The sequence below is a fragment of the Mus musculus genome, chromosome 2, assembly GCF_000001635.26.
Source record: "Mus musculus strain C57BL/6J chromosome 2, GRCm38.p6 C57BL/6J".
Lineage (NCBI taxonomy): Eukaryota > Metazoa > Chordata > Mammalia > Rodentia > Muridae > Mus > Mus musculus.
Genome location: NC_000068.7, coordinates 32574025 through 32586596, shown reverse-complemented (window position 1 = coordinate 32586596; position 12572 = coordinate 32574025). Strand labels below are relative to the sequence as shown.

At 51.8% G+C, this 12572-nt stretch overlaps 1 protein-coding gene and 1 non-coding gene across 5 annotated transcripts; one reads left to right on the top strand and one right to left on the bottom strand.

Annotated features, from left to right (window-relative positions):
- Window positions 1-2809: 2809 nt before the first annotated feature.
- Pip5kl1 (phosphatidylinositol-4-phosphate 5-kinase-like 1) lies at window positions 2810-11371 on the bottom strand. Of its 4 annotated transcripts, none has more exons than NM_001379020.1 (10): window positions 10577-10754; window positions 9746-9946; window positions 8672-8725; window positions 8334-8488; window positions 7993-8117; window positions 7627-7661; window positions 7484-7539; window positions 6544-6656; window positions 6168-6318; window positions 2810-3324 (listed from the first exon to the last, which is right to left on the bottom strand). In NM_001379020.1, exons 1-10 carry the CDS (start codon window positions 10730-10732, stop codon window positions 3057-3059), a joined length of 1314 nt encoding a protein of 437 aa, NP_001365949.1. In that variant the 5' UTR covers window positions 10733-10754; the 3' UTR covers window positions 2810-3056. The 4 variants fall into 4 exon arrangements, with proteins under 4 accessions (NP_001365949.1, NP_001365950.1, NP_937834.1 ...); NM_001379021.1 differs by lacking the exon at window positions 10577-10754 and adding an exon at window positions 10135-10197; NM_198191.3 differs by having other exon boundaries at window positions 2814-3324; window positions 10703-10879.
- 9430097D07Rik lies at window positions 10314-12414 on the top strand. The gene is made up of 3 exons (XR_866126.3): window positions 10314-10646; window positions 10742-11083; window positions 11347-12414. It is a non-coding gene; the product is annotated as an RIKEN cDNA 9430097D07 gene (transcript).
- Window positions 12415-12572: the final 158 nt, after the last annotated feature.

Genomic DNA, 12572 nt, shown 5'->3' with positions numbered 1-12572 from the left:
GATTAGTGGCTCAGGTTGTTTTGTTGTTGGTGGTTTGATTTGGTTTTAGGCTTTCAAGACAGGGTTTCTCTGTGTAGCCCTGGCTTGCCTGGAACTTGCTCTGTAGGCCTTGGACTCACAGAGATCAGCCTGCCTCTGCCTCCCAAGTACTGGAATTCAAGGTGTATGCCACCACTGCCCAGCAGGCTGTTTTTAAAACAGCCACTTTGTATTGGTTATGTCAATGCAGCCCATGCCTGAGGCAGGTCCCTCCCCCACACCCCACCTTTCTTTTCTGTTAAGTGGGAAAAATATCCCTGTCCCAGTGAGAAAGGGCAGAGACAGACAGCTCAGGGCACCACCAGAAAATCGTACTTCTGCTTGGTTCCTGTGGCCGTCCCCCTGCCTGTGATCCTCTGAGGATTCAGATGGAATCCCTCCCTTTCGGCTACTTTCTGACCTATCACATCAAGCGCATTCCTGCCTCAGGACCTTCCACTGGCTGCATTCTCTAGTCACTTTCCTAGTGGGACTCCTTATCTCTCAGCTCAAAGACCCTTGCCAACATGAACAGCACACTACAAGTTATTATTTCAGACAGGATCTTTCTATGTAGCTTTGTGTTTCTGTGACAGACACTATGACCGAATACAACGTGAGGGAAAGGTTTTATTTCAGTCTACAACTCCCACATCACAGTCCATCACTGAGGTAAGTCAGGGCTGGAGCCTAGGGACAGGAACTGGAGCAGAGGGCATGGAGGAGGGGGCCATGGAGCAGTGCTGCTAACTAGCCTCACATTCAACTACCTTTCTTATAACCATCTAGACCACCTGCCTGGGGTGGCACTGCCCACAGTAGGCATCCCTTTCCCACATCATTAATCAAAAAGAAAAGAAAACAGCGCCAAAGACACACAACAGGTCAATGATAGGCAGCTCTTCAACTCTTCATCCCTCTACCCACATGGCCCTAGTGTGTGAATCACACAGTCCAGGCTAGCCCGGGATCCTTCTGTCTGAACCTCACAAATGATGGGGTTACAGGCATTAGCCACACCCTTCCCAGAAGGGCACTGTGGAATTATTCTGAGTCACTTCCCTGGTTCTCATGCCCATGTGCCCATTAGACTCATCTCTGTCTGGTGACATTCTCAAGTCGCCTTCACCACCCACGTGAAACCCGACAGGAACAAAATGAGATGAGCGAGCCAGGACTGCTGGGTCTCTGAGGTCTCAGGTGACTTCCCTCATAGCCTCAGGCCCTGCCAGGGTTCCTGGTTGCAGGGAGAGTTGTCACCTTTGTGGGGGACCTCAGGGCTCTGAGTTCAGGGTCAGTCCCGTGGGAGCCAGACCTCAGAAGATGTGGCAGCAGATCCCAGGTCCTACTTTGTCTCCCTGCTACCTTCCTATGTCCCTGGCTAGATACCTCTGGGTGGCATCAGAAGATGAACATAATCTTGCCAACCAAGAAGAATTCCTGCAGGTGTGCCAGCACAGAGAAATCACCCAAGAATACTCAGAACAGGCCATGTGTCCTGATAGAAAATGATAATTCCTGGAATGGTCATCTGAGGGCAGCCTCTTCTGCAACCAGCCCTCCCCTGCTCTCGGCTCACCCTCCCCAACTCCCACCCCATTAGCCACTTTTCAAAGTCTGGCCATATCTGGTGGGTCAGTAGAATAGAGCTATTAAGATGCTTTTCCAGGGTCCTGGCTGATCAGTCTTGGGGCACATCTCTCACCCCCTCCCCAGTGGCCCCACAACCCTACTTCTTCTTCTTCTTTTTTTTCGTTTTTTGTTTTTTTGGTTTTTTGTTTGTTTGTTTGTTTTTTTCGAGACAGGGTTTCTCTGTGTAGCCCTGGCTGTCCTGGAACTTACTTTGTAGACCACGCTGGCCTCGAACTCAGAAATCTGTCTGCCTCTGCCTCCCAAGTGCTGGGATTAACACAACCCTACTTCTTGCTAAGATGTTCCCTTTCTCCCAAATTCCAGGACCTTCACTGTGCCCTTGCCCTGGGACCCAACAAGGACATGAATGACCCTTCTGGTCTCGGCCTAGAAAGTAAGGCACCTTTCTCTCCTGCCATAACCGGTGAGATGCTTTGGTAATGGCTCCTTTCACCAGGACTTAGGCCCCAGGCTTCTCTCCAAAGCTGTGTCATCCCAGCTGATAGCCTGGGCTATCAGGACAATCTGCACAGTCAGTGTCTTCTGTGTCCCTGAGGCCTATGTCCCTTCTTCCCATTTGTCACATTACATCGCAGAGGGAGGGGCAGGGAGGCAGCACCATGCCCTGGAAACACAGCCAGGTTCTAGAACACCTTGAAAGAAAATGTCACTGAGCACAGTTAGATCAGACTGGAGTCAGAGGCTGTGGCTGGTTTCCCAGAGACAGGAAGAGAGATGGTTGGGGTTGCTGTAGGCTAGCCCAAAACCATTGGGTTGGCCACTGAGGTTTCCCCATTTGACTGAGAGGTCACTCAAGATCAACAGTGACCCTTGAGGGACTCCCTGCTAGACCAACTCCAGGAAGCCCGCTTCTGCCTCCTTGATACCCACCTGCCTCTCAGAGGGGCATGATGAAGCCATTCCAGAGCTGGGAATCGAAAAGCCTAGAATTTTGGACTGATCTTGCTCCTAACCTGCACCTTAAACTTTTGGGCTTGTTTCCCTATTGGAACAAGGGTGCCCCCTCCCTTCCCCCTTCTCCATAGTGTGAGGCTAGGTGTATAGGAACTTGGGCCCCAGGCCCAAGTCATGGTGTAAGCTGGTTCCAGCATTTATTGCTGGGTGGTCTTGCTCATCCCCTTCATCCCGTGAACCTCCATTTCGTGGTCTGTAAAAAGAGAATATCAACATTTTTTAATAGTAAATGAGCTAAGGGTTGGGGTCAGGGTCCTTGCTCTATGCAGGGTACAGCACCGTCACCGAATGGGGCTGAGTCTTCACAGCATTAGTTATGAGGGTGCTTCCCTCTGGTGGCTGGTAGGATGAACTGCAGGCTAGCTCCCTGGGTACAGCTGCAGAATAGTTGCCGGCGCATTGTCCATAAGGGAAGAAGGCAGACACGTGAGTCATTCTGTGTGCACCTCTGCCCACCGACAGAGGCGACGGGCGTAGTGAGCCGGGCTGACAGTGGAGACGCTCTGGCCTGGATAGCGTACCATCTTCCACACATGTTCCAGCCGTTTGCGAAACCCATACACGGTAGTCATATCCACTAAGCCCAGAAAATAGCGTTGGTCTGGCCCGTCCAAGATATGGAGGGCATTGGGAAGGTCGGGCAGCATCCGGCAGTTCTGGTCCCCCGTTCCCTTCGACTTCGACACACCTTGTATGGACCTAGGTATGGGAATAGGATAAAGCTGTCGCCTCCCAGCCAGCGAGCAAGGTACAAATGAGCTAGGTACTTTAGGGGGCTGAGGAATAAAGGAATTGACAGTCTCGAGCTGCAGCGTCCCTTTCAAAGCCACTTGCCACAAGTGGCTGCTGAGCCCCGGAAATCTAGCCAGTGTTATGAGAAATGGCAGGCTCCAATATAAACTGAACTTCAAAGTCAATAGTGAGGGCTTGCCTGAAGAGACAGATGGCGCCACCATCTTTAAGCTCTTGTAGAGGACCAGCGTTAGCTCCCAGCAGAGAGCCCCTCAAAACTGGCGGTAACTTATCGCCATCGTTTGGTTATGAGAGCAAACAGCGCACTCATGCGCATGCATACGTAATTTAGAAATAAAATCTTTAAAAAGGGCAGTGTTGAAGATAAAGCAAACAATCTCCTCATCTTTTAGGTTGATAAGATTAAAATAATCAAATGTATTGACTCAATATCATTATTATTATTAATTTGCTTTTGCTGTTGTTGTTGGTTTGGTTTGGTTTTTTTGAGACAGGGTTCTTTTGTGTAACAGTCTTGACTATTTTGGAACTCACTTTGTAGACCAGACTGGCCTCGAACTCACAGAAATCTATCTATCTGTCTGCTTCTGCCTCCCAAGTGCTGAGATTAAAGATGTGAGCCACCTTCCTGACTTCTGTTTGCTTTTGAGACAGGGTTTCAATACAAGTAGCTCACACTGGTCTTGAACTTGCTGTGCAGCCAAAAATGATCTTGATTTCTGGTCATCCTGCCTCACCTTCTAAATACTGGGATTATAGGCATGTACCACTTCTGTTAGCAGAGAGTGTATAATACTAGGACTAATCTCGCCTGTTTCTTCTTTCTCTCCTTTCTTTTTTTTAAATAGTCTGAGGATTACAGGTGTGGGGCACCCAGGGCAGTCTATATGGTTCTATAGAACCCAGGCCATGGTGCATGCTGGGTAAGCACTCTAACAACTGAGCAACAACTCCAGCCCTCTTTTAAAAAACAAACAAACACCCAAACCTTTGTAAATGAGGGTATGGGGGTTGGGGAGTAATTTTATATTTCAAAGACTCAGCAGTGACTTGTGGCCAGTGCCTATGAATGGGACATAGGACTCTGGATATTCTGAATTGAATTTTATTTCTGTTGGGGAGGGCCGATCTGGAGCATTTGGGTCATGTGGACCTGGCCTTGGTCAGGTTTGCGGGATAATCTCATCCTAGAAGCCTTAGGGTCGCAGAGATGAAGAACTGTGAACGAGGAGCCTAACAATCCCAGTTTGTAGCGCTGTGATTTCCCTCAAGTGTATTCTTGCGGGCAGGTTCCTGACCACTAAATCCCAGTCAGCCGAAGCAAGTTCAATTTCTCTACCTCATCCTGCAGGGGACGCTACAGTTCCTCGTGCTGTGGTGACCCCAACCATAGAATTATTTCATTGCTGCTTCATAACTGTAATTTTGCTACTGTTCTGAATCGTAATGGAAATATTTGCATTTATATGCAACCCCTAAAGGGATCGAGAGCCACTGCTATAGGGCTTTCTTTATGCCAATCACGGGAGGGGCGGGCTCTAGAAAATAAGTCAGCCAATGAGAGACAAGCCCCGCTACAGTCTCAACTAATCAAAAAACAGTGTCAGAAGAGCCTAAGCTTCCAGAGGGAGTGTGTGGGGCAGCGATGAAGAGCCTGTTGGGAAATATTTCAACATGATGACGATTCTGTGCAAACTGGAACTTACTGGACCAATGACAGCAGTGCTCTGCGCTACGCATCAGCAGCAGGTAAAAGCTGAGCTTGAGCGATCCTGTACCATGGCAGACACTTTATCATCTGATCCAGACATGGCTGGGCTGTGACTGTGTGGGGAGCCATCACTGTATCCTACTCAAGTCTCCTCCAGGCCAAGGGCCTCTTCCATAGATGGAGCAGGAATAGAAATTGCCTGAGAGCCGAGGCCACCCTCATCCCTAACTTTCTCTGTCCTACACGAGACCAATGCGCTTGAGTTTTGAGTTGGTGTTGTTTGAGCAGGGTCTCACTATATGTAGCTCTGGCTGACCTTGAACTTAGAGATCTACCTGGCTCTGTTTCCTGGGTGCTGGGATTAAAGGTGTACTTTAGGGCACATCTGGTAGGCTTGAAGTCGCAAATGGGCTTACTGGTCAACCCCAGGGGTGCGCCTTAGAGAAGTGTAATTAGAGCAGAGTCCTTTGGCTTCCCTTCCCTTCTCTGAGCCTTCATGGTCAAGAGTCAGTGCGTGGTCTCAGTGAGGGCCATGGCCAGCATAGCGGGAGTGACGGTTCTTCTACATAACATAGAGTACACAGTGGTGGTGCTGCTGGTGATGACTTCAGGGGTCAGAGGGCACAAAAGTAAATGGGTTTTGTCACTGCACAGAAACCTGGGTCATATGTCCTGCCAGAGAATAGGGCAGAAGGCTCAATCTATCATTAAAAGGCCTTGTCCAGTTAGACTCCTTCAGGTCTGTCCTTTCCTAGCCCATCTGGTCCCCTTACCTCTAGCAGCCAAGCTTGGATACATGTGTACATACACATACACACATACAAACACACACAGTACTTCCCAGCCTTTAAGCATACACGCACGTACACACTAACACACACATGCACACACACATGCACACGCGCGCGCGCACACACACACACACACACACACACACACACACACAGTACTTCCCAGCCTGTAAGCCTATGCCACGCCACAAGAGGGAAGGTAGTCTCTTACCTCGTGCCTACCTCACCTCTTGCCTACCTCACCCGCCCCACCCATCCTTGCCATTACATCTGGAGGCAAAGCTCACTTGAATGTGCTGAAGACAGAGTGGTGAATGCCCTTCTCGTCTTCGTGGAGAAACTGGATGGCCACCAGGAGGCTGTAATCCAGTACATTCACCTCCCGCAGGAAGGCGGTGTCTAGCTCCATCTGCCGGAGGAACCAGCTCCGCTGGGCTCCTGTGGGGACCACCACAACTCACCTGAGTCCCCACCACGTGCCTGTGCTTACCCCAGAAGTGTGAATGGCATGACCAGCCCCATTCTATAATCTGTCTTGTACCCCCCAGTTGCATAAGTCTGGAGCCAGGATTTGAGTCCTAGGCTGTGAAGAATTTGGGTAGAGGGGACCCTTCTTCCAAACCTCACCCTGGAGGAGGACTAGGCAGTGAGCGTGTAACTCACCCAATCTCATGGTCTTTTCTTGAAAGTTGAGGTCCTTCAGCACCAAGACAAGGGGGCTGCCCTCAGGGGCTGGATCTACCCAGCGGCTTATGTTGCAGCCCTTGATGTCATACCTGGGAGGTAGGACATACACAGCAGTCACTGGATTCAAGGACTTCCCAGGGGTGGTTGCTCCTGTATGAGCTAAGTCACCATGGATTTACCTCCAACCTCAGCACCCTTCTAGACTGTGTTCTCATGTTAGAGATGGAGAAACAGAGGCTCAAACAGTAATTTGCCTGTGTCGCAAGGTATGCGAAGAATAGAACAAGGATTTGAACTCAGACCTTTACAAGCCCAACCTAGGTATCAGCCCTACTTACCTGTCTCAGTATCTTGTCTGCCAGGGGAGGATCCTACCAGCAGGTTGGGTTTGTTCTCCAACTCTAGCTCCATTTAGTTATCTCTAAATAACTAAACGGTTAAGAGCACCGTTCCTGAAAGAGTTGGTTCTCTTGTTTCATCATGAGGGTCCTGGGGACTGAACTGCGTCCTCAGGTTTGGCTGCAAGCACCTTTTCTGACTGAACCATCCCACCTGTCCCTTTCCCTGAATCCATTAGCCTTCTTCAGTTTCTCAACTATAAAATGAGGGTGGTTAGCCCGGTGTGATGACCCAGAATTCTAGTACTGGAATAGACAACAGGGTAGAAAGTTGGTATCTAATCTGGACTACGGAGACTATTTCAATCTAAAATAAAATAAAGCTCTGGGGGGAGATATGGTTCAGTGGTGAGCCTAGCCTGTACGAAAGCACTGGTTTTGATCCCCAAGTACCGGCCAGCCGCTCAAAAGATCTGTTCTTCCTGGGTCTGTTTGGCGGTCTACTGGATAAGGATTGGTGTCTCAGCCTGCACCTTTCCTGTGAAACTGGAACCCTATATCCACTCGGACGGACTCACCTCTCAGAAATGCGGCTGGTAGGGTAGAAGATGCACTGCATGATGATGAAGTACTTCTGGGAACAGGGGTCAGGAGTGAGGGAAGCCCGAGCTCACCCTCCAGCAGCCCCCACTGCTGAGCCACCTCTGTCTGCTACACTCACCTTTTTCCCCTGAGCTACCCGCAGACTGTATACGCCTGAAAGACGAGAAGGTATCTCTAACTGTACAATCCCGGAGCCAGGTTTCGCATCTTTCTCAAGACCCACCGAGTACCTGAGCCTGTCCCTCCAGGTTCCACCCCCAGAGTCCCTTCTCAATTGGGCGTCTCCGGCACCGCGGTGTCTCCAGCACCACAGACATAGCCTGGATGAAGTCCCAGCCCAGCCTGAAACAGGGCCAGACTCTCCAATCCCGACATGGTCCCGTTGGGCCCCGCCCCAGGATCCGCCCTCCCCAGTCACTCTGCAGTTTAAGACCTGCCCCCCTCTCCCCCCCCCGCACCCCCCCCCCCCCCCGCCTCCGCGTACCCAGCAACCGTGCCAGCAGGGAGTGTGGGTATTGCTGCAGGTGCTCCACATAGCGGGGCAGGTGGGCAAGCAGCACATGCACTTCGTGGCGCCGTTGGGTCTTCACAAAGAAGCGCTGGTCGTGGCTATAGGTGGGAACAGAGGTCATTCACTGTCCAGACTTGGCAGGAATGGTTCCCACCAAGTCTCTTGCTCCTGCTTTTGCACAGGATGGATGTGTCTGGCTACCTCGCCCCCTTGCTTCATCTCACCTTCCTCTGGCCCTGACCCTCTCTCCCCAAAGCCATCCTGCCAGCCTGGAACGGAGCCCCAATCCTGCCCCATCCTTGCTACAAGCTCACGTCAGGAAGAAGCTGGCCTTGCTTTTGGAGGTGCTGAAGAATTGAAGGTAGGGATCACCAGGGCCAAGAGTAGCCTGGTAGTCCTCTTCAGTCAGGCCAATGGATTTCCTCAGCCGTGCAAAAGCCGGGCCAGCCAAGGTGCCCAGCTCGAAGCCCTGTAGGGGAGAAAGTGGCCCAAGCGAGTCCACCCTTGTGGGCCCAGGGTCCAGGTGCATGCAGCTGGGTCTGGCTAGGGAGCGTCAACCCAGCAAGGTCCTGGGAACTAGCCATCACTCCCACTCACAGCTGAGGAGGGGGGAGCTAAAGCAAAGAGACCCCACCACTTAGGTACTTCCTACCTCTTCGTGAACTTGGGTCATGACTTCCAGGTAATCCTTCTGGGTAGTAGGTCCCTGCAGGGGTTGGTAATGGGTTTCAGAGAAAGTCTGGGTCTGCTATGGCCTACCTAGATTGTGTGTCCAGCACGGGGCCTTGCCCTTTCCTTTAGCAAACAGGGAACTGACAAGTCTTGTTAGCTTAAATTGGGCGCTTGAGATTCTGGTTCACCCAGGGCTGGAGGAAGGATGGGGATGACCTAAGGCAGGGCCCCATGGGCGTTATCACCCACATCTGGATCTTCAGGACCAGGCACCAAGTTCAAGCCTGGTGCATACTTTCAAATACTCATGCAGGCTGTGTACAGCCAGATTGCATCCTCCTGAAAGGGGCCAGTGATGCCAGGGGAAAGCCTCGGAGAGTCTGACTGGGGAAGGGTGCCCGGGGCAGGTGACCTCTGAGTGGAAATCTGAAGGTGTGTGGAGAGGAGAAACCCCATTCTGGAAGTGCCCTGGAGGCCAGAGGCAGGCTACAACAGCCAGCTCTGTAGGCAGCCATATCTCCAGGCTGTGTTCAGTCCCGAGGATACTTCCTGCAGGTGATGAGGGTCAGGCTATGTTCCAGAGAACCCCCTCCAGATCTTGTATTTCAACTGTGCATACGTGCACACACGCGGACAACATAAAGGCTCCCCAGGCGACTGGGCTGCTGAGTTAGCAGCTGGGTGATGCTTTCTGCTGAGCCAGCTTGGCCCCAGCCTGACAGGCTCCAGGGAGGATGGACTGGATTGGGCAGGGTGGGGGTGGGGGTCCCTTCTTAACCATTCAAGCTGGTAGGGCCCAGGGGCTTCACCCATTATACAGATAGGGGTACTTGAGGCCCAGAGAGACAGAGGCCATACATCCACCACTTTAAGCAGGGTGTCCCTCAGACCTCCTGGACTTCTCTTCCAGCTTTTCAACTCAGAATTTCTGCTTCCTGACACAAATCCCTGCCTTCCTCTTCTTGGTAGGCCTCTCTGATTACCAGTGTCAACCTTTTAGTGAGATAGACTGCCAGCTAGGTTTGAGGTGTCTGAGACAGGATGGGCCATTCACCGTGGGTGGGTTGTTCTTGGAGACCTGGGTGGCAGCCCACAGCCCTTCCTGCATCATTCGTGTCATTCTATGCAGCTCATGTCCTGGACCGACCTCAAACAGGCCAACTCTAGACTGCCTGGCTCGGAGGTGCCAAAGAAGGCCGCGGCGGCTCCCTGAGGAAATGGACTTGTTTCCAGCCTCCTGGGAGTGGGCCGGGATCTGATGGGAAGAGGCACAAGAAACAAAGAGCATGTGGCAGTATTTCAGAAGGGAAATGCATGGGTTCAAATCCTACTTCCACCGATTAGGGATCTTCTGCTTATCTTTCTCTGCTTCACCTTCCCTGACCATAAAATACAGGGCTAACACTATAGCTATAGTCCCAGTGTTTGAGGGGCCAAAACCACCTGCAAATGGTATGCAAATGGAGTGGGAACAGCCTTCTGCTGTCAATCCCAGGTGCATCTGATGACTCCCAGAGGCTGCATGACCTTAGGTCAGACCCAGCCTTATTATCTCCTCTGTTACATGTTAGCTGCTACTGTTGCGTCTGAGCTGCCTTCACAAGAAGCCTTGCTAGCAGGCGCTGGGATGCTGGGAGATTCAGTCTTCCCTGTTTCCTCTTCTATGCTGTGCTTCTCTGTGCTAGCAAGAAGGACCAGGTCAAATGGAAGCTGAAGTCATACCAGCTCACCCATTCCTACTGGAGACCCATCCTGTGTACAAAGCTGAGCGCTTGAGGTCCTTATGGAGCCTTACGGAATTTATCTCATCATCCAAATTTTCCTGATGAGGAAACTGAGGAAGACCTCCGGGGGACACCCACCAGATCGCTACCCCCTTTCATACCTCCGTGGGGCGTGTCTTGATCTTCCCAGAGCAGAGACGGGGCGGGGGGGTGTTCAAGCCTCTGGCCAAGGTAATGGCCAGACTTTCACCCTTCCCTTTCTTGTCCCCTCTCTGGTCCGCACCTACCTCGTGGGACCTAAGGCTTGGTGTGGCCATCGCCCCCAGGTGCCGCTTCTCTGGCTTTGGCGGTGTCTCGGAGGCCCAGATGCAGGAATCAGGCCCCGCCTCTGCATGGCGAACGACCAATCGCGACGCTCTTGTTACCACTGTGCCCAATCTTCGAAAGGGGCGCTTGCCTTTGCCTGCCGGTTCCACCTCCACGGATGCAGCATACTCAGAACTCTGATCCTGGCCCTTCAGAGCTGCCTGGCTGAGGTGTTGGTGGAAAGGCCTTGTCACGGTTGCACGAGGGGGACGATGACCTTGGCCTGCGGGTCCCCCCTCCGAGGATGTAGGATCCTCTGCATCCTGATCGTGGTCGGACCGAGCCTCCTGGCGATGGCTGAGGTGCCTGAGAAAATGCCTTCTTGTTGCGGTTGCACGCTTTGCACGGAATCTGCGAGGGGGGCGCTGGCCTTTGCCCTTGGGTCCCCCCTCCGAGGACGCAGCATCCTCTGAATCCCGGTTCTGGCTGGGCGAGGTCGCCGGGTTTTGGTGGAGGTGCCGGAGAAATGATTCTCCTCTCAATTTCCTCCCGAACTGTGGACGTACGTCTCTAGGACTGGCTGTGGAGTCAGGTAGCTTAAATCGTGTTTCTTGGGTCTTTTTAGGCATGAAATTCCCATTGGCTGTCTCTCAGGTAAAGAAGCTAAAAGCAGAGAAAGAAGTGACCATCTCCAGGTGGTACAGAAGTCAGAGCATCCTTCCGTGTGATTGAAGCGCCCACTGGAGGCCACAGCGGGAACAGACACCAGAAATTTTTTGGTGAGCTAGCTAGAGGGACACAACATAATCTTTTAAAAGCATAGATGGGATGATGTCACCCTTATACTTTAAGTATTCAGTGACGTCTCTTGGCGGTGGAACAGAATTCAAACTCCTCACCATGGCATGAGTCACCACTCTCTTGACTCACTCCAAACACCCTCCTTGCCCTCAACCCAAGCTGCAAACTTCCACCCCCAGGGTTTCCCGTTCCTGGGCTCCCAAGTATCAGTCCTGTCTGGACTTTTTACTTGCCTTGATCCTTCGGACCACCTTTCAGGACTCTATGCACTTCTTCCATACACTGGATCATGGCCTTTATTCCCATCACCCTTGGCATGAGCAGAGATTGTCTTGCTCATGGATTGGTTTATTACATCAAACCTCCTGAATTGGGAGTGCCACCAGAGTGGGGACTACATGGACCTCACATGCCCAGTGCCCAGCACAAACTTGGGAACTGTGTGGATTGGAATGATGTAGGGGGTGGGAGCGCGGAGCCCCAAGAGACCACAGTGGCTGTAGTAATGATAGTCCCTAGCACGCAGAGCCTTGGGACAGTGGGAGGAATAACCCAGAGAACTAGAAACGAGCAGAAGATGCTTAGATATGCTGGCTTAAGAAGGTCTATTCATCTTTACAATTATACATATACACGTCTGGGCACATATGTGTGTGGATGCCAGTGGCACCCAGAAGTGTCCTCTGGTGCCAGAGTTGTGGGTGGTGGTCACTTAATTCGACCTCTGACTGAACTCTGGCCCTCTGAAATAGCTGCTGAGACATCTCTCCAGGTCCATATGTCTTTTTTCTTCATGTTTGTGTTCCTCTGTGTAGATCAGGCTGACCTTGAGCTCACAGAAATCCCCCTGCCTCCAAATCCTGAATGCCGGGATTAAAGGGATCCATTACCACAGCCAGCCTGATATGTATTTTTGGGAAGCCATCAGGATGAAGGAACCCAGAGTGGAAGGGAAAGGTCAGCGGGGAGGAAAAGAGAAGGTGGGTGGTTTTGTATCTGAGAAGGGGCTGGAGAGGGCCTGAGAAGTGATACACTTTCAGGCTGTGTGGA